The 21064-nt window shown below is 50.5% G+C and overlaps 2 protein-coding genes across 4 annotated transcripts; one reads left to right on the top strand and one right to left on the bottom strand.

Annotated features, from left to right (window-relative positions):
* Positions 1-812: 812 nt before the first annotated feature.
* On the bottom strand, positions 813-4869 carry LOC113175535 (transmembrane protein 176A). 2 transcript variants are annotated; one of them, XM_026379813.2, is made up of 7 exons: positions 4790-4869; positions 3976-4183; positions 3520-3630; positions 2459-2515; positions 2074-2289; positions 1467-1577; positions 813-1120 (listed from the first exon to the last, which is right to left on the bottom strand). In XM_026379813.2, the coding sequence occupies exons 2-7, from the start codon at positions 4165-4167 to the stop codon at positions 1079-1081; spliced, it is 729 nt and encodes a 242-aa protein (XP_026235598.2). In that variant the 5' UTR covers positions 4168-4183; positions 4790-4869; the 3' UTR covers positions 813-1078. The 2 variants fall into 2 exon arrangements, with proteins under 2 accessions (XP_026235598.2, XP_026235597.2); XM_026379812.2 differs by lacking the exon at positions 2459-2515.
* A 355-nt stretch (positions 4870-5224) lies between these two features.
* On the top strand, positions 5225-12281 carry LOC113175534 (transmembrane protein 176B). 2 transcript variants are annotated; one of them, XM_026379810.2, is made up of 8 exons: positions 5225-5321; positions 7657-7683; positions 7841-8049; positions 9710-9826; positions 10143-10199; positions 10444-10668; positions 11475-11594; positions 11997-12281. In XM_026379810.2, exons 3-8 carry the CDS (start codon positions 7843-7845, stop codon positions 12078-12080), a joined length of 810 nt encoding a protein of 269 aa, XP_026235595.2. In that variant the 5' UTR covers positions 5225-5321; positions 7657-7683; positions 7841-7842; the 3' UTR covers positions 12081-12281. The 2 variants fall into 2 exon arrangements, with proteins under 2 accessions (XP_026235595.2, XP_026235596.2); XM_026379811.2 differs by lacking the exon at positions 7657-7683.
* Positions 12282-21064: the final 8783 nt, after the last annotated feature.

The raw sequence follows: 21064 nt of genomic DNA, 5'->3' as shown, positions 1-21064 counted from the left end.
CTGTTCCCCCTGGAAGTTACAATTGCAGTCTCTGAATCTTGAATCTGCTGAGTTTCTTATTTGCTGACAAATTAATAAAACTTCTTTTTCCTTTTTCTCAAAAGCTTGTCCTTGTTATCGGATGGACAATGGAGAAAAGAACTGAGTCTTCACTATCAATATGGTGTGTGTCCTTTTTCTGTCACAGAGTAGCCTTGAGTACAGGCAGAGGCTGCTGGACTTGGTGGGTCCTTCAATTGGAGCCCTGGGCATGTGGAACCTGACACAGGCAGATACTGGTTTCAAGACTCATCTCTCTGAATGCGCCCCTACTTCTTTTATGACATTTGAGAGTTTCCCTCATTTTTCTGGTAGCTTACCCATAAATTTAAAAATAAATGATTCATATCCTGCATTTCAGTTCTTTCCCTTCCATGGGGACAATTATTCTGTTTTTTTTTTCATCATACTGTTGGACATCCTCTCTTGAAAAAGATGATTTCTAAAATAATTTTATCTTGGCGTTATGTGTCTACTTCTTAATATTGTCAAATGGTCAAAATAAAAATCCAATCATCAAATGGCTGAGCATTTACCTTTTTAAATCTGAATGACAGGGAGCAGGACTCAGAGTCTCCGCACCCTTCGTCCTTCATACCCAGGCATTAGGATCCACAGCCACAGAACCAGACTCAAAGGGGGTCTAGGTTCAGGGCCAGCAACTCTAGACCCAGGTACAAGGTTGGATCTGTGGGAGGAGCCTCTGGGGTCTGTGATTGGCTCATGCTCCACTGCCCTCCCAGCCAAGAGAACTTCCCTGGAATAGCAAAGTAAGAATCCAGGAGCAATTTATTTTCAAATTACTGCAAAGGAGGGGACAGGGAGGGGTGCAGGATGACGAAGTGAGCAGTGGAGTGGAGAGCTGTTTGAAGGTCGGTGGAGCAGGGCATGGCCATGGTTGTGGGATGAGCACAACCCCATGGTCGTGAGGTTATTGGAGTCTCTTCCCTCCAGTTTGCTGCTTCTTCCAAGAGTCAGAGACGGGGACAGGTAGAGCAGAAGGAGCACCTTCTGCTTCAGAAGGAGTGAGTGCTCAGGGCTAGATCCCATTTGCTCCCAGTAGTTTCTTTTCTTGTCTTTTCTAGGGAGGAAGAGAGCAAGCAACCCTGATCAGGAGAGAAAGGGCAAATTCTCTCTTCCAGGACAGCTTGATTCTGGAGTCAGCCAGATCTAACATTGGCTGAAAGGTACCTGATTCAGAAAGCACCAAAGGGCTAACATAGCTATGAACTTCCCTGGCTTCCTGGGCTCTTGGGCTGGAGACACTTGATTGAAAACAGGATTTCTGAGTTGGGGTAGAAAGGCACGATGTTACTTGGAACTTATATAGAGGGCCCTTTTCCTTCCAAAATCACCCATCCTCCACTGCTGTCTCCTGTGAACAGCTCTACTACCCCCAACACACAGACACACATTCAGGGACTCACCTTCTTCGGGGGGAATCTTCTCCAGCAGTACAGGCACAGGGGGGCCAGAGATGCCAGAAGCAACAGGACCCAGACACCCATGAGCATGGCCTGGAGGCTTATGACCAGGGCCTGGGGACAGAGGGCCAAAGCTAGGGTCACCAGATTCAGTGGCTCTCCTTCCCTTTCCATGCTTTTTGCCAACATGGGTCACTCTGCACCCCTCATCCCCAATTTTGTGGCTTCTGGAGTGAGTCAGTGCATCCTGTGTGTAGGATGCAGCTACAATCCCTTCCCTCTGGGCTCCAGTGTCCTCATCTCTACGGAGATGGACTTGAGTCTAGGACTTGATTCCCTGACAACCTCCAAGACTTGAGAGGACCAAGGGAGCAGGTTCCTTTAATGTCTTTGCAACACTTTTGAAGTGCTGCGGTCCCGGTTTTCTCATGGTCAGTATTTTAGGGCTTGTCTGTGCCACTGGTCTGCAGCACTCACGGTCGCAGGAACTCTTCCTGTGGTGCTTGGTGACGATCATCAGGTGAAGAGCAGGGGCACCTGTTTCTGTGGACGGCCTTATTCTCGCCCCTTCCTGGCTCTCCCTGCCCACTCCTTCACATTGGCCACCTACCTTCAGCATGTTCACCTGGGAGATGCACAGGTTTTGCCTTCTGACTTCTTTGGGACTTGGGGTGATGGGGGATTTAGTGGGCCAGTTTTCTGAGTAGATTTTACAGTCATCTTCATCTACAGAGTACTGGTATTCATGGAAGTAACTAGCCCCAATTACGATGGCTGCAATGGCGGTGCAGAAAGATGCCAGTATGAGAAGGGTCCTCAGCAGGGCCTGGGGAGGGGAGGAGGCAGGGGCAGACTTCAGCAATACAGTCTCTCCCAGAGCCTGCACTGGGGACAAAAGGGCCATGCTTGGTGACATTCAAGTATGGTGGGGTAGGAGGCTTGGACTGGCCTCTCGCCTGAGCCTCCTTCCTTTCCCTGCCCTGACCTGAACTCACCCAGCAGATTCCACCCCGTTTCTCATAAAGAAATCCAGCAACTCCAGCCAGCACGGCCTGGGGAGAGATTAAACCAGCAGTGATGTGCACAGGAAACATGAGTGCCTCTGTGTCCCCATGAGCACATCAAGTATGTTCCCAGGTTTTGCGCTAAGCAGTAGTTATGTAACTGGTGAGGATGCTAAGTTGGGTCAAACCCCTGAGGCTACAGAATGCTCTGTTCTAGTGACATCTAGAAGTGCTTGTGGTCAAGACAGGTGTGAGCCTTTCCTCCCTTCTCCAAAACCCTCCTTTTTGAGCCACAACAGGTGCAATCTTAGGGGTGGAATTCCAGGTTGTTGGAGAAGCTCTCAAGGCAGGATGAGTGTTTGGTCAGCCCCAGGTCCCGGGGCCTGTCCTAACAGCTCTACAGTTCATTTGTTTAGGCTCAAAGAATCAGAAAGTCTGGTGTAGCCCTGAGGACAGATGGATCCAAATCCTGTTTGGCTATTCTGTAACTAATCCAAATGTTTCTATCACTGGATGGATTGGGATGATGTCTTTTGTTTTCTATCTCTCTAAGTGTGTTTTACTATCCCAAGAGTGCAAGTCTGTCGGAGAGTCCCCAGGTCCACCATGAGCAGCCCACTGAGCTTCCGTTGAAGACTGCACACACACATCTCTTGACCTTCGTGCCTGGATTCCCACTGATATGCAGAGCACAACAGGGAACTAGGAGGCTCCGCTTCCTCTGGGGATTGCAGACTCTCTATCTGCCTCCCCTATCTCAGGGCAGACATCTGGAGGTGAGTAGGTCCTTAGAGCCTTAGCTAATAACTGGGACAATGGGAACGAGGACCTAGACTGGTGGGAAGGGCACTGGGCAGGGGACCAGAGAGATGACCCTGTGACTTCAGACATCACCCCACTTCCTTTGGTTATTTCCTTATCTGCACCAATGACAAACTGACCTAGATAATTAGGGACTTTTTGATGGCTAACATTCTGTTCCACCATGTTGGGGTGGTCCTGGGAAGTCCTATCCTTCTGTTGGGAGGTTGGTCACCTGCTGCCTCACTTACCACAGCCCCGGTCCAGATGGCAGCTCCCAAGTAGCAGAATGTGGTGGGCCCGTAGATATAGAGGAATCCCCCCAGGATGCCACTCAGGACACCTAGCACCAGCTGCACCACCTGGAAGACAGAGGACCTAAAGACAAGCTCCTGGGTGCCTGCACAGAGGCAGCCCTACCCCCAGGCCTTATGGTGGCTTTGTGGACCCGTCCTTCAGGTACTGGTGGTTAAAACCCAGAGAGGGGACTCTTTCAACTCATTCCCCTGCCTCCTGCCCCATGCCCTGCTTGTAATGAGAAGATGGAGAAACTGATTTCTAGGAAGAAGAGAAAACTGGCCCAGCACCTATTTGGAGAGAGACTGGCAGAGAGTGTGTGACCCACAAGAAGAGGGTCCTTCCCTTGGCCTAATGTGAGGGACTGGGATGTCCCACCAGGGCCCTGTGAGATGGGCAGCCACACTCACCCAGGAGGCCACCAGCAGCCGGCTGTTGCCCAGGGTCTGAGGGGCTGTGCCTCCGGGGAGGGCTGGGAGCCGCAGCAGAGAGCATCCTGCCAACAGGAGCTTGGCCAGAGCCGACTCCTGGTGGACGTGCACACTGATGTGGGTGGGTGGCAGGGCCTCGGGAGCCACCTCAGCATCGTCTGCAGTCCCCATGTCCTTGGATAACAGGCTGTGGGGGAGGACAGGAGAGCGAGGAAGAGCAGCTGGCAGATGTTCAGTGGAGTTCTGGAGATCAGGGCCAGAGTGCCCAGGGTCCCTGGGTGGCTGCCCTGGTCACAGAGCCACACGTGTGGCCCTTCTTGAAGGCTGTCTTCAGGGCAGCCTGACCCTGCCAGGGCTCCTCCTCCACCTCATGTCTGTTCCTGCCCTCACCGTCAGATCCTGGCGTCAGGGTCAAGCTCTCCATGGGCCTCACCTGTCCACCACCTGCCCCCAGCTGGGCTCTCCTCTGGCCTCTCCTCTCCAGAGCCCTCTGACTGTTCAAATCCCGAGGCCCCCAAGCTCTGGCCCTCTGTTGAGCTTCTTTTGGTGGCTCTTCCCCAGTGGGTCCTGGAGACCCCTCAGTCCCCAGTGGGGGTCCTCCCTGTCCACTGAAGCTCACTCAGCACTGACCCTGCCACTTGCCCCACTAGTGGTGGGTGGAGGTCAAAGGCCAGAACCCTCCTTGCCTCTTCCCTTCCCGTCTGCTGGCGCCATCCCTCCCCGGCCAGCTCTGAGGGAGCCAGGCCTGTGGGGGGCCAGGTGGTGCTGGGGGGCCAGGCTGGGGCCTCCTCACCTGCTCTCCTCAGGGCCCCTGAGCGAGTGTGTGGCAGGGAGAGCTGTGAGGACCCTGCCCTGGCTGAAGGAGGAAGTTGGTGGGAGCCAGAGGGATGGAGACAAGGGCAGTGACCAAACTTTAGCACTTCCCAGCAGACAGCTGGGGCTGGGGGTCCTCAGGGGCTTTCCAGACTACGGTGTCACTGGGCACTGGGGAGCTGGAGCCATGAAGGGTAGGCACACAAGTGACATGCCCAGGGGGGTCCTATGAAGGTGTCCCCTCTTCCAGCCCCTGTCAGGCTAGGGCTTTCTGAGCAAGTGTGTGCCTCTGCTGCGTGCTGTCCGAGTAGGGGTGTGTGTGTATGATGGAACCCCCCCGAGATGGGCCCCTTGGTTTCAGCCCCTTGCTGGGAAGTTTCCAGGCTGCCTCAGGCCCTCTCCCTCCACCCCTGCCTCCTGCTCCCCTCCCTCCCAACCACCCTGCAGGGTCCTCAGCGCCAAGTCTTCTCCTCCCAGCTTGCTCGGCTCTGCCAGCTCCCAGAGGACAGCAGGTGAGGCAGGGCCCTCCACTGCCCAGGGTCCCTTCAAGACTGAAGTGGCCTGAGGGGAGGAGAGGCTGGCACCTGCTCTGCCCCACCTTCCCCAGCGCCTCGTCTCTGTCCCAGGCTTGGGTGGATGGAACTCCTTCAAGACTGAGCCCTGAGGGCTGTGGGTGGAGGGAGCAGGGTGCTGTGTCCCCAATCAGTGGAAGGTGGGGATGGAGTCTTCGGGGTGCTGGAGGGTCCAGATCTTGCTCTTCAGAGGGTTGGAGTGGAGTGGGAGGAGTACCCAGGGAGCCTTCCGGTAAAGTATCTGGGCACAGGACACATTCGTACTGCAACCTGATGCCAACTCTGGGTCCCCAACAGAAGATCTGAAATCAGGGCTGGTCTTCCTTCTGTGTGCCCATGAGTGAGCCTGGATCTCTTTTTTGCCTCCTCCAAGCTATCAAACACCTGTTCTTTTACCTCAAAGAAGGCTGCTGGTGGAGGTGGTGGTGGGGTGTGAGATGTTCTGAGAGTGGCAGCATACCATGGGAGGTGGTATCGGAGTCGATATTACTATCTGATTTAATCTGCGACACTTCACTTGCATGCCTTGTTAGAGTCACCTGTGTAGGATTTCTCTTGGAGCTAGGGAAGTCAATTTTAAATTATATATGGAGAAATAATTTCACAAAAATGGGCATGATGATTTTGAAAAAAATAGCATAGGGAATCACAAAACAGCATAATCAGACATTAAACTCTATACTAATTAAATTGGAGTAATGGTGCAGAGCTCATCAGACACACCAATGGGCAGAGTAGGAAGACTGGAGCAGACCTCCCTTCCTATGGGAACTTTGTTTTTGCTCAGGAGAGCATCTTGAGTTGCTGGAAGATGACATATTTCACAAACAGACACTATCCTTCAGAAGTTAAGCATCGGAACAACTACAAAAACTCAGATCCACGTCTTCCAAACTAGGACACAAATTCCAGAGGGATCAATATTGAAAAGTAAAACCAAAAGCCTAAATCACTTAGAAGAAAACATGGGAGAGTTATTTTAACGTCTGGAACTGGGATGACCTTTTAAAGCATGTAATGTGACCTAGGAAGCATAAAAAGGAGGAAGAGCTTTTATAAATTTAACCTAGAGTTATAAAAATGAAAACTATGAAAATACAAGCAAAGTCAAAATATAAGTAAGAACTTGGAAAGAAATAACTGCAACTCGCGGCAGAGATTGTAATCTTTTTTGAATATACAAAGAAATTCAATAAAGACCAAAACAAAATAAAGCAGGAAGCACATAGGATATAGAGGAAGAGCTCACAAAACAAATGACAATGGCTCTTAACACTTGAAAAGATGATGGGCCTCATTTATGATAAGAATGAAAATTAAAATATAATAGATACTGGAATATATTTGAATGAAAATTTAAAATATAGTGGAATAGCTCCAGAAGGCAGATCGGCAGTTGCCTGCAGCTGGTGGTTGGGGTGCTTACTGGGGAGAATCATTGAATCATTTTTTTTCAACATAGATATCTATAATCTTGATCGTAATAGTGGTTGTACAAAGGTATAAATTTGTCAAAATTCATTGATGATCTCAATGCTTTAAATGCTTATCGCATTTAAAATGGAGCATTTTATTGTGCAAAATTACTAACATCTGCAATGGAATGTTATTTCCCATCTAATATTGAAATAGAAGAGTTTTCTGCACCTTCTTGTGCCGTGGGGAGGGCAGCTCCACTCCTGTCGGCTGCTGCTCCCTCTGTGGAGAGCGACTGTTCGTACCCTCTGAAATTGTAATGCACATTTCCACATTGGCTGTAATAGAAAAGCATGGGAAATGACCTAAAGGCTGGCAATCAGGGAACTTATATAAATCATGATAGATTCATACACCTGATGCTATGGAGCCAAGCAAATGAATAAAGAAGCTTTTCATGGATACATGTAGGATTGTTCTGCAAACATATACTAATAGGAAAGCAGTATTGTGCTGGCCAGTGTGTACAGGATACTGCCATTTCTAGGAAAAGGGGCGAGAAAGATTATTTTTAGACCATTTTGGGTGTGAAAACTGTCATTGGAAGATATGTAGGAAACGAATCATATTAGTTTCCATTTGGGAGGCAACTAGACGTCAGGGAGAAAAAGACAGAAGAGAGATTTTAAAGGTATAATGGAGATGGAACCCAGGGCCTCGCACATGCCAGGCAAGTGCTGTACCCCGAGCCACATCTCCATATCTCTTGAACTTTTTAACTAGTGGAAAGTGTTGTGTGCAAACATATATATCGAGTCACTAAAATTATTCTGATTTTTTTCTTTGTCCTATCCTACAGCCCACAGGTCTTTTTGGGTCCAATAAGGTATGTGGTGAAATTCTGGATTTGCATCCCAGGGTAAGGTTGTTGGGACAGTGGTATTGGTCCAGGAGGACCTCTGGACTCAACCAGGTCAGGTATGGCTTTTCACCTCACCTGATTCTCAGACTCCATTCACTCTTGTCTGGCTTTTCCCTACCAGGCATGATGACCCAAAACAAGGTGACTGTGAACGGAGTTGATGTGGTCTCTACGCTGTCCCAGCCCACCCACATTGATATCCACATCCACCAGGAATCGGCCTTGACACAGCTGCTGAAAGCTGGGGCTTCCCTGAAGCAGTTCATTTCACGCCCTCGGGATACTGGGCCTTCTGGGGCCAGGATAAACAATGCTCAGCTGGCTCTGGGGGTGAGTGTGGGGGGCTAGGTGGGACACCAAGGTGACACAGAGGATGGAGAATAGGAAGTGAAAAGGAAAGTGGGTTGAGTCCCACCAGGAGGGACATAAACTCTGTGCGTGTGCCGTCATGTTTGGGAGAAGGCTTGGAGGGTTCCCCACTGAGGATGGGATGGAAAGAAATGGTGCAGAGCGGGCAGTGCCAGCCTCGGGCGGGGCAGCAAGCACAAGACTCTCTGGAGCTGCTTGTGCAATTGGGACTGAGGGCTGCAGGTACAAGGCCATTTGCTGGGCCCTTCACCTGGGTTGTCACCTAAACGTGCTCCACATCCTGCAGAGAGTTCATAACACAAACGATCAGGTGGATCCAGTGATGTGAGAAACAAGAATCACACCTTGTGTCGTGGGCACGCAGGAGTGGAGTCTGCACCAGACCCTGAGCGCAGAAGGACTGGGTTTAGAAAAGGTGGTGGCAGCAGCAGAAGCAAAGGAATTCCAGGTTAAGGAAATGGCAGGAACAAAGGTTAAGAGGCCAGAAAGCCTATGCAGTCGTAAAGAGCAGAGAGAATCGGACTTTCAGCTGAGAGCCTCGTGGCCAGCTGAGGGCCTTGAATGACAGGGAGGCCTGGTGAGTCCGCCTCGGAGGCAGGAGGGCTGTGGGTGGGCTCCAAGCAGGAACCTGGGCCCTGGCTGCCTCTGAGCAGGAGGTGTCCAGGTCAGACGTATGGAACGTCTGCTCTCACTGGTCATAGCAGAAGTGGGGAGGAAATAAAGGCGTCCCCACCCCTTGTGTTTGGGTCTCTGTGACTTGGGAGTCACTGGCTTTGGGATATGAGGGAAGACATGGGTTCAAGATGCCGAGGTCTGGAGTGTGGCTGACTGGGAGACAGGAGTCCTGGAGGGCAAGCGAGGGGACCTTGGAGTGCAGGGGCCGAGTGGATTTCAGCTATGACCAAGCTGAGATGTTCCCAGGACATGCAGCTGGTGGTACCCAGGAGCCTGTGATTGTTGGGTTTCCTGGGAAGTTGGAGTTAGGGTTGCATGGTTGATTGAGGGGTAACACCTATGAAATGAAAAGAGATGGGAAGTGTTGGGCAGGGGGCTCTCAGCCTGCAGTGCGGTGCTGACGAGGTCTCTGTTGGGGGGCTCCCTAGCCAGGATGGCACATCACAAGATTCCACATTGGGCGTGATGGCCTTGAACCATGATCTTGCTCAATCACTGGCTGGGACGCCATCCCCAAAGAATGTGCCCTCAGCTTGAAAGAGGAGGGGGACCCCAAAGGAGCTGAGCTGGGTAGGCCCTCAGCCACCACACTCCTTTCTGGATGGGGTCACACACTTTTGTGCCTACCACAGAGCCCCGTGGGGCCAGAAGCTGAGGTGAGACAGAGTACCTGGACCAGAGAATGAGACTCCCAAGGGAGAAGGGGGAGGAAAACGTGGGACTCACCAGGTGGATGAGAAAGTGTCTATATTCAGAAGAAGCCAGGGAGGAGAACCAGTCAGACCTACGAGAGGGAGGAGTGAAAGCTGAGGGAACAGAACTTTCTGGAGTCGGAGCTGCGGAGAGCTAGACAGAGGAAAAGCAGGAAGCCCATGGGCAGGAGAGGGGAGGCCGCCCTGGGGTGTGCAGGCCACGGGGAGAGTCGACTTCTTATCCTGTCTTGCAGGTGACCCAGATATTGCTGGGGGTTGTGAGCTGTACTCTCGGAGTGTGTCTCTACTTTGGGCCTGGGACCGGGTCGGCGCTGCGGGCCTCTGGCTGTGCCTTCTGGGCAGGCTGTGTGGTGAGGAAGGAGGTGGCCAGGAGCTCAGAGGGAGGCAAGGGGTCGGCGGAGAAAGTCCCTTTGGCTCTGGGTGGGGGACTTGCGGAAGCCACCAGAGTCCCAATGCCTTTGCTTCCAGGAAGCCGCCTTGCCCTTTTGGTCTTCAAGGCAAGGTTGGGAAGGCGGGGAGAGTGGAATTGAAGTTCTGCTCAGGCCAGGTTTCCTCACTTGTCTCTTGAACCCTGCTTCGCTCTGGATGTGTGGGAACCATTGGAGGAGGGGTGGGTCAGTTCAGGGGAGTAGGCTGGAGGCCTCCTCCTGGTGTCTTCTCTTCCAGGCCATCATAGCCGGAGCTGGGGCCGTGGCCCACGAGAAGTACCCGGGCAAACTCTCCGTGAGTCGTGGTCATCCGGGTCTTTCTCTCCTACTCTTTCCCATCTCTTCCCTCCTGGGTCTCGTTTTCCTGCTCAGTTTTCTGTCTTCTACCCTTTGGTTCTCAACATCCTGAGGGTACCCCTGGGGGTGTTGACGGGGTTTTCTGTGACAGGAGCGGGGGTAGGAGAGACAGGTTGGAGGGTGGGGGCCTCATGGCTCTGCCATTGCTGGATACGATGGGCATCTTGACCTTCTCCTTCCAGGGCTGTGTATCAGGCCTGCTCATCCTGGCGTGTATCGCCACAGCAGTGGCTGCGACTGTCCTCTGTGTGACCAGCTTAGTCTGGCAAACCAATGACGCCTCCGTCACGGAGGTCAACTCTCCGTGTGATGGTCTCAACACAACCACTAGTTACAGATACAGGTGGAGGAGCTACAACGACAAGTGGAAGGAGGAGAGGTGCAGGAATTACATGGAGAAGATGATGGTGAGGAAGGGTGCGGCCTTCCAGGGACCCACCCTGATCCTGGGCTCCGAGGAAAGGGGACAATGGAGGGCTGAGGCGCAGGCTTTGCACCTGGACCTCACCCAGGTCTCACTAAGCCAAAGATGTTTCTCAGCCCCCCACAACCTGGAGATTCCCTGAATCTGGGGGATGAGGGGCAGGGAGGAGACTGTGGGCCACCCTCCTGGCTTTTTGTGGGTGCTGCTGGTTATCTCTTGCTATCTACAAACCATCCCCCCACATAGTGGCATAAAGCTCTAGTTGGTTCTTTCCTAGAGTTTTGTAGGTTCCCTGGGCTCAGACGTGGGTTTTCCCATGTGGTTGCAGGCAGATGCCTTTTGGGGGTGGTCATTTGAGGGCATGAGGACAGCTCTTGGCTGCGAGCTCAGCTGGGGCTTCAGCCAGAGTTTGCAACGACTTCTCCAGGAAGCTCTTAGCACGCAACAGGGTCCCCGGCGTAGAGCTGTGAGCGACTCAAGAGGGGGAAATGGAAGCTGCCAGGCTGGTTGGAGGCTGCTGGTCACTGTGTGGGCCATTCCCATTGGGTTTCACAGCCAAGGCAGACCCAGGAGTGGAGAAGGAGACCCCACTTCTCCAGAGGGTGGCAAAGAGCCACTGCAGAAGCCAGGGATGGAGGGATGGTGGTCCCTGCTGCCGGGAAACGCAGTCTACCTTGGTGGGAAGTGGCTCGCGCAGGTCCTGTGCGTGCTTGGGTTGATAAGGTGGTGGTCTGGACGGGATCCGAGGGGCTGGCTCCTGACTGTATCTCTTTCTTCCTTTATCTCCAGAAAATGTTCTTAGCGTTCTGTTCCCTGCTGGCAGCTGTCTGTATCCTGAAGATCATCTTGGCTTTGGCTTCCCTGGGACTGTGTCTCCGGAGTGTGTGTGTCCAGAGCTCCCGGCCCCTGGTAAGGTGTCCGGGAGGTGCTGCTGAGTGGTGTGGGTCTGAGCAGTCAGAGAGCGGGAGAGGGAGGAGCATCGGGGCCTGAACTCCCTTGTCCAAGGTCAGGCCCCACCTCAGAGGCCGGGCTCCCCACTGCTCTGTCTGGGAATGGGACCTGTTGTGCGTTGGGGGGCTAACTCCTGCCTCCCGGTGCCTGTCAGCCCCTTCCTCTACTCCAGCTCCCCACTCTCTCCTCCACTCCATCCTGGGCACTGCCCATCTCCCCTTCCTCTGCCACCTGGCCCTGTTTGCCACTTCCTGTCAGCCTGTCTGTTCCCTCTTTGCTGGGGTCAACTTCTGGGGAGCTGACTTGGCCCTCTGTGTTTTTCCTCCCTTTGGTTGATTTTTTCCGTTTGTCTTTTCCCAGGAGGAGGAAGGGTCAGATAAGAAGCTCCTGGGGGAGGTCCCCTGCGTCTCCCAGGAGAAGACCCCAACTGTGGTCATCTTTTGAGCAGCCTGGCCTGGGGCTCTGCATGTCCCATGAGATGGTGACTGTCCCTGGGCCACGGGCGTCCCTCTTGCCTCGGCTGCAGCTGCTGTGCTGCCCTTCTCCAGCTCTCTCTCCCCGCCTTCCCTCCACCATGCTCTTCCAGTGTCTTGGTCCCATGAAGAGGTCTCGTCACATTGGAGAAAGCTGATTGAAATAAAAAACAACCAGAAAAAGAATTGGCACAGAAAGATGGGTCTTCCTGGGTGTTTACACTTTGCGTGTGTTATGAGAGCTTTCAGCCCACGGAAGCCAGGCCCAGCCAGGCTGCGCCGTTTAGTTAGGCTCTGCTCCGTGATCCCAGAGCTGAATGGCCCCTTGCCATCTCCTTCCATTCAGTGTAAGGTGAGGTGACTGTCATGGGCACAGAACCTTCTCACCCTCTGGGATTGGCTGTGAGCCTCAGAACTTTGGCCTGCAGACTCCACAGAACTCTGGGAGCACGGGCAGGACGTCCCCTCCTGTTCACTCCCCACTTCCTTTTTCTTGCTCTCTTTGCGGTAGTGTTGGTCCTCTCTCCCTCTCTCCCTCGCTACGTGCGCGCGCACACACACACACACACGTCCCTGCTGTTCTTCACTTTTCTTTGTAAATGATAGAATTTTTTAAGTCATTTTGAAGTTTCTCATTTTCTTTGCACCTATATGAAAATAACCACAAAGATGTGATCATTTCTGAAGGTACCGTGCTCCAGTCTCCGCGAGGCGGGTCCTGATCCTTTGCTGCCCCTTGGGGAGGAGCTGTTCTGCTGATGTGCAGAAATGCTGAAGTGAGGGGATGTGGCTCTCATGCATGAAAGCCAGGAGCAGGGGCCTGTGAAGAGGGTGGTCTTACTCCCCCCAGGGCCCTTCTCCTGCTATTCCTCAGAAAGAGATCCGTTAAAGAAGCCTGTGAGACTAGAGTGTGTTCAAGCATTGGATGGGCGTCAGCCAGTCATAGCCTGAGGGGTAATTCAGCCGGCCACCTATTTCATAAATAAAGGCTGAGACACAGCCAGCCCGCTTGCTTATATCTCGTCTCTGGCTGTTTTGGGTTACGGTGGCCGAATTGACACTGAACACCCCCAAACCTAAAATATTCACTATCAGGCTTTTGACAAGAACATTTTACATTTTACTGACCTAGGGTGGGAGGGAAGGGTGGGTTTTCCATAGTGATTGAGGGGCGTGGAGTGTTCCAGAATCCTTCCGGCCAGGAGCCAACTGAAGATGGACGGCAAGTGTAAGGCCATGGGTGGGGCCTGGTGGGAGGACATTAGAGTCAAAGGGAGCCGTGAACCCTGATGGTGGGTTTTAGGAGCGACCTTTGAAGCTGAGCAGGAATGCCAGGGAAGAGGCTGAGATCAAGTGCCGGGGGCCTGAGACGCTGCACCACAGGACTCGGACGCTGTCCTAGAGTCGGTGTTGAGCCACTGAACGACTTAAGCAGAAAACATACTCCGATTTTTATTTCCATCTCTTACTGATGACAAACCACATCCAACAGCCTGGAAACCTGAACAGGACACATGAAGCTGAACTCTGAGTGTGGGTAGATGGTCATTTCCTCCACAGGCCACGCCAGTGCCCTAACAGGCTAGAACGCTTAGGCAATCAGGACTCGCAGAGCTTAACTGGTTTACTCCCCTCCCAAGGTCTGAAATCCACAAACCATCCCTCAGGAAAACCTGAGCCCAGGATCACTGGTAACCGCAACCCAAGGAAAGAAATCAGAGCCTGAACCTCAGCATTTACTTTATACCAGCTATGGAGCAAGGGAAGCCCCCATTCTTTGCCAAATAAGTAAATGCAAACGTAGTGGAGTCCAGAAGCCAAGCTGGGTTGAGGTGCATATTGTGCAGAGAGACAGAATTGGTCAGCTTCCCATCACCATAGCAAATCCCAGAGATAGTCAATTTACCAAAAAAAAAAAAAAAAAAAAAAAAGATTATTTTAGCTCATGGCTTTAGAAGTTTAGGCCATGATACACTGTCCCCAATGGTTGTGGGCCTGTGGCAAGACAGCTCATCAAGGCAGGAGCAGGTGGTGGAGCAAATCCACTCACCTGATGATCAGGGAGCAAAAAATAAAAACAACAACTCCCCTCCACCAAACAACAAACAAAAACATGGAAAGAAGGGGACTGGGTTGCACTCTTTTAAGAGCACACCCCCAATGACCTGAGGATCTCTCATCAGACCCCATCTCAAAGGTTCCAGCACCTTCCAATGGCACCACTCTGGGGAGCAGGCCTTTACCATGTGGACCTTTGGGAGATACTTATGGCCCAAACCCTAGTAGAGACTCACCTAGGTAGCCTTCAAGAAAAGCAGATTCATCAAGAGACGTTCATTGCTGCCTGTCTGTGAGTCTGTGGTGTTTCTGCATGTCTTGGGAGCCGTGGCCCTGACCCCCTGTGCTCCAGTCTGTCTTTCCAAAGATATCTGTGCCTCCTCAGGAGTAGCCCTGGAAACTAGTGTCTCCTTCTGGAGCAAAGGACAGGCAGGCTTATTGCCTGTAATAAAAGAGTCAGGTTCCTTAAGCTCAGGGGTCTTCTCCTGGAACCCAGCTGATCGCATGTGCAGCTGGCCCTTGCAATGCCTCTTGGCCTGACCGTGGAAATTGGGCTCTGGGACCAGTGCAGAAGGGCTGCATGCCCGTAGCAATGGCTACTGCCATTGCTGTGAGTAATAATGGTTCTTTATCTTTTGATTCAGGGGTTTTGTGCTTCTACCAGCATCCATGAAACCGTGGCGGGTTCACACGTTGAACTTCATTGTTCTTGTGTGCTGCTGACTGCAAGGTCCATAACACACAGACTTGGTCTGTGGATATCAAGGAGTTGGCAATTTTGTTAGGAGACAAGACGTGAATCCTAGGCTGCATGGAATGAATATTCCTTTACTGTCAAATGAATGACACATTAGGCAGGAAGGCAGTCAGTGTAGGGAGATGAGGAACAGAAGAAGGGAAGATATAAAGGAGAAGGCACTCGGGGGAGGGGGTTCCGAGGTGGGTGTGCAAACGGGCTTGACAGGGCAGAATGGTCAGGGTTCTCACACCCCAGTGTTCACGAGTGTATTTGATGGGGCTGAATTATTTGCTCATTCACCAGCTTGATCTCAAGAAACAGTGACCGAGGGGGGTGGGGTGAGGTGCTGCCTATTAGTTGTCACACATGTTGACATTCAGGACTCCATCTACAACGATCCTAATCTGCACGGCAGCAGGGGTGTCCTCGGGGCTTGACAAGCACCCAGAGTCCTTGGGGGAGAAAGGGCACCATCCCAGCCCTTTCTAGAATAGAGTGGAATGTAGTGGATGCTATGGGTTGGATATGTCCCCCTCAAAATCTGTATGTTGAATTCTCAATCCCAAGTGGCTCAGAATGTGACTGTGTTTGGAGACAGGACCTTTACAGAGGTAATCGAGTGAAAATGAGGTCAGTGGATGGGCCTAATCCAACATGTCTGGCCTCCTTATAAGGAGAGGAGATTAGGATACAGAGGGAAGACGGGAGGGCACAGAGACAGGCCTCAGCAAGCCTCAGAAGAAACCTGCCAACACCTACACCTTAGACTTCTGCCTCCAGAACTGGGAGAAAATGCACTTCTATTGTTTAAGCCACACAGGATGTGGCGTTTTGTTTCAGAGGTCTGAGCAGACTAGGACCCTTGGAGATGGGGCAGTTGGGGAGTGGGCCCAAGGGGCACCCCAACACTCCCTTCTCAGGGATCCTTCCGCAGGCCTCCCAAGGGCAGCCGCTGATGCAGCAGGGCTGCGCGCATACCCGTCTTGGCTCTCCCAGCCACAGCTGCTGGGGCTGCTGATCCTGGGTGCACCACAGAGCACCCCCTGCCAGGTCTCCTCAGGTCCTAGGCCACTGTCACACAGTTTCATGGGCTGCCCTTTCCTCTCTCTGTGCGTCTGACCTTCACCGTCTCCAGGAAATCCACCACCCCCCAGTGCTGCCTTAGGACCCCCCCCCCCCACCCTCACGGCTTTTCCAGGATAAGCTCTTTCATCATAATCTCCACAGCCACTGGGATTTCTGGTGCAATCTCCTTTAATATGATTTCCAGTAAAGCTCCAACATTTCTGTATCATCTCTTCAGGGAACACAGATGCTAACAGGGCAGGAAGAGCAGCCCTCCGTAGTTTCAGCCTAAGATTTCAGCCACACTCGGAAGCCAAGGCTCCTGAAACGCCTTTCCATAAGGGCCCTGTGTGGTCAAAAAGGTGGCGGGTACTTGGGAAGCAGGAGTCAGTCATGTCTTGGTCAGTTTTTCTATCACGCTGATGTTGGGTTGCTGGGGTCCCCATTCCTCCGGAGTATCCTCCCTCCCCTGAGCACGGCCCTGCCTCTCCCCCCTGAGACTCGACCCTTTCTGGTTCCACTCAGAATAGATGACTCTGAGACCCCTGAAGGGTAGCAGCTCTTTGGGAGCTGCCCAGTCTCAAATTGGGCATTTTCAATCCTTGGGGTGTCTCCGGAGAGGATGAGGTGGTGGAGGGGGGAACTGTGGCCACGAGGACGAGGACAAAGAGGAGATAAAAACCCCGCCCTCCCTCTGTAATCATGACGCCTCTGCCGGTGGGGACAGGATTCTCTGTGTGGGTCACACCAACCCAAGGGACGGCATGATCCTGACCCTTAGCACAGAAGCAGGTGGTCGGGGAGCATGCCTGGGAGAGGGACCATGAGGAGGGAAGATTTTTGACGCACAATTCTCTGCTTTTCTGCAGGTTGGGGGGATCCTGGGGGTGGGTATTAATCCATATTCACTTAATGAACAAATGAATTTGGGGAGAGAGGTGACAGGGGAATAGCTAATTCTTTTTTTCACTTGTATATTCACTTGAATAAACATTTTGGTGGTCCCAATTCTTGTTGTTTAAAGTGTAATTCATTGTCCTGTAACCTGGGCAACGGGGGGGGGGGGGGCTTGCTAGAAGGCAAAATGTCCACACCACCCCGGACAGGTGGGGTCAGAATCTGATTTGCCCCAACGTCTCAGGTGCTTTGGGTGCTCAGAAAATTTTAAGAAAGTCTGGTTCATAGGAATCACTTTTGATGGCCTGCTGGGGAGATTCCAGATATGGAACAAGGCTCCTTGAGTTTATTCTTTTTATTTTATTTTATGATTTTACAAATTCATTAACCTCAGAGTTTGAAAAAGGAATCTCAGTGATTGGTAAGAAACAGGCGGAGCTGAGCTGAGGGCACACGTCAGAAAGGGCTCTGTGCTTCCCTCCTTGGCTCAGCGTGTCCACACCAGTCCTTTCATGGTCGGACGGGATGGGAAATCTCCTTTTTCATTCTGGCAAATGAAAGCCAGCTCCTCTGTTGTTTTGCTTTTTAATTGTCATTGTTGCAGGAAATGGTCCGTGTGTCCTTTGGCAACTTCTCCCCTGACACGAAGTTTCCTAAGGAGGGAAGATGGTCTCCTTTGCAGCTGACCCTCGCTGTCCACCCACACGCCTCCAGAATTACCTAGAAGCTTCTCCTAAAGTTTTGTTTTTCTTTTCTGTAGAACATCAGAGGTCACCCCCCATCTTTTGTTTACTTGGAAAAGCCAACAGCCATTTGTCCGTTTGCACAACTCAGTCTTGGTGATGAAACTGTGTATATACAAATGGGGATAACTTGGAGGGCCTGACGTGGGTTGAGCAAGTATTCTCCAGCCTGTTTATGCATGATGTATTTGTTGACAAATTTAAACCACCCAGAGCATAAACAGGAATTTTTTTTTTTTTTTTTTTTTTTTAACCACCGCTTTTAACTCTGTGTTGGCAGCCTGACATTTCCCCATTGCGCTTTGGGTTCTTCAATATTAGGACTAGACTCCAGATTCCACAACTTGGTCATTAGAATGGACCCCACTCGGTGTTCCAGGCCCACTCATACTCATTTCAAAAGCTGCAACCATCAGCGCTTGGCACCCCCACAAGTAGACCAGGTCCCTTGGCCAGGGAGGGCCAGGGAAGGAATGCTGGCACGGGGCGAGACTCCTCATCATTTCTTTCCCATGATCCTCCCTCTCGGTGTCCAGCTGGAGCAGGGAGAAGACAGAAGGGCAGGGTTTGCTAAGCTGGCTGCAGGCTGCGGGGACAGGGTGAGCTTTCTCGCCTCAACTACATCCAGCTGATGTTTGTGGCTTCTGCTCACGTGACCTGGGGGCCATGGGAGAGACACCTGGGGGCCGTGGGTCGGGTCTCTCCTCGTCTGGGGGGTGCTTGGAAATTTCCCTGCCCTCTAGCACATGAGCTGCCTGGGAACCTGCTGGAATCGTGTTCCCAAAGGAGAGAAAGAAGGAGTGGCAGGGAGGGCTCTCCTGGCTTTGCAGGTGTCCCTCGGTGAAGTGTGGAACTCTGCTGCCTCCAGTTCTGCACAGAAGGCGGCGGAGGCTCAGACCCAGAGAGGGGCTTGCAGGAAAAATCGCAGCTGAGTTTCAGGAAAACTGTCAGCTTTGTGACAATCCCTTCGGGAGCAGGAGGAGCACACCGCAGTGTCTGTCTTCACCAGGGGCGGCCGGGAGCTCCTCAGCCTGGCCCCACTTGATCCCTCCCCATTCCCCCTCCCACCACGGAGCAGGCTCCCTCTCCCCTTCCTCTGCTCTCCCCCATTCAGGAGGATTTCTATTTTTTAGTGTTTTTCTTTGAAATGTTTATTTGAAAAATATGTGCATTAGTTAAATAAATTCTTCAGGTAATTCACATGGTTTTCCTCTGTCTGGAAAATGCAATACAATTAGAAAATACAATATTCTTGTTTTGAATTTTAATTCTACCTTGATTTATTTTAATCCCACAAATGAAATATTTTAATATACTCAGCATTTATTTAGATTTACCCATGATTGAACTGGGTGCGGTGGCACATGCCTGTAATTCCAGCTACTTGGGAGGCTAAGGCAGGATAATGGCAAGTTTGAGGCCAACCTTTAGTGAGAACATGATGCAAAAAAAAAAAAAAAAAAAGAGAGTTTAGGGTGTAGCTCAGTGATACCATGGCCCTAGGCTTAATAAGAATTACCCAAGATTATGTTAAGAAAAAAATACTTTATCTCCTGTCATTCAGATTGGTTTTCTTCTTCCCTAAAGTATAAACTTTGTTAATTTTTTTTTTTTAAATACAGGGCTAGGTGGGCAGCCTTCTCAGTTTTATTTAGTAGACTATTCCTTATTATGTCTGGCTCACAATAGTAGCATTTAATGAACAATTCTAGCTCCACAGTATTTTCCATGCACATTGTAAGGATGTTACTTTACTGTGATTCAACTTCTTTGGTAAGAGATTAATCTCTCAGGTCACATTTGTTTATTTGTTTATTTTTGTGATGCTGAGAATTGAGCCCAGGGCCTTTGCACATGCCAGGCAAACATTGTAACACCAGCCCTCTCTGGTTGGTTTTAAGAGTTTTTCCTTGTCTCTGGTGTTTTGAAGGTTACTTCAAAATGTGTAGGTATTTCTGGATTCTTTTCCCCTGAAAATTATTTAGGAGGAATTAAAGAACTCTTAGTCTCAGAATTTACAGTTTTCTTTTTCCATTCTGTACAACTCTATTATCTTCTTGCTAGTTCCTTTTCTACATTCACTTTACTATCTCACTGGAAATTCTGATTAGTCCTAAGTTAGACTTTCTCATCCTGGCTTCCTTCTTTCTAAAAACTTTTATATTTTTTTCCATCTCTTTATTTCTTCCTGCTACATTCTTGTTTTATTCTCCATAATTATTTTGCAGATTATCTTATTTCTGCCTCAGTTATATGTAACCTGTTTTTAAACATTCTATTATACTTTAAATCCCATTAAAATTTTCTAAATATTGAATTTCCTTCTTTCTCAAAGCTTTCTATTTTTATATTATCTTATTCCTTCTTATTTCTTGTTGCTGTTGGATTGAAAGGGTTTTTTATACACTCTGAATATAAATCCCTTGTCAGATATCTGGTTTGCAAATAGTTCTCTGATTCCACTGAAAATCTATCTCATTTCTTTAAACTTAACTATTTTCTGTAGGAAATAACTTCCAATTTTGACATCTTTGCATTTTTTATACCAACTCTCATTAATGATATTGTACTTCTTTGTTTTTATTTTAATCTTGTTATTCACCATTTTAATGATTTCTAAGTACAAAAAATGGTTGCACAGTAGCATCAAGTACATTCACTTTGTTGGGCAGCCCTGACCACTGTCCATCACCAGAGCCTTTTCATTATCTGCAGCTGAACTCTGTCCACATTAAGCAATAACTTCTTGTTCCCCCTTCCCTCCAGCCCTTGGATAACAGCTATATCCTGCTTTCTAGGTTTTACTATTCTAGGTAACTCATGCAAGTGGAATCACAGAATATTCATCCTCTGGTGATTGGCTGTTTACTTAGCACAGTGTCTTCAAGGTAGCATAGATCAGAATTTAGTTTTGAGTCTGAATGATATTCCCTTGTGTGTCTGCCCCACATTTATTCATCCATTCTTTTGTTGATAGACTCTTGGATTGTTTCTACCTCCTGGCTATTGTGAATAAGGTTACTGTGAAAACCCGGGAATCTGTTGGAGACCTTTCTTTTGGGTGTGGAATTGCTGATGGTACAGGAATCCCAGGCTCCTCTCCACCAGTTTCCCTCTACCTAGCCATGATGAGGGCTCCAGTTTCTCTGTCCTTGCAGTTACTTGCTATCTTCTGTGTGTCTCGGTGCACGTTGTTGTTGCTAATAGTTGTGTTGGTCAGTTTTTTTTTTTTCCCCTGTGACCAAAGTATCAGATAAGAGCAACTTAGAGGAGGAGAAGTTTATTTTGGTTCATGGTTTCAGTGATTCAGTCCGTGGTCAGCCGACTCCATTGCCCTGGGCCAGGGTGAGGCAGGGCAGCATGGCAGATGAGCACGCACCAGCTCGTGTCAGCCAGGAAACAGAGCACGGAGCCAGGGACAAGACGTGCAATTTATAAGGACACAACCCCAGT

Source organism: Urocitellus parryii, unplaced genomic scaffold (assembly GCF_045843805.1).
Source record: "Urocitellus parryii isolate mUroPar1 unplaced genomic scaffold, mUroPar1.hap1 Scaffold_196, whole genome shotgun sequence".
Classification (NCBI taxonomy): domain Eukaryota; kingdom Metazoa; phylum Chordata; class Mammalia; order Rodentia; family Sciuridae; genus Urocitellus; species Urocitellus parryii.
Note: the sequence above shows the minus strand (reverse complement) of the source record. Positions and strands in the feature narration are given on the sequence as shown.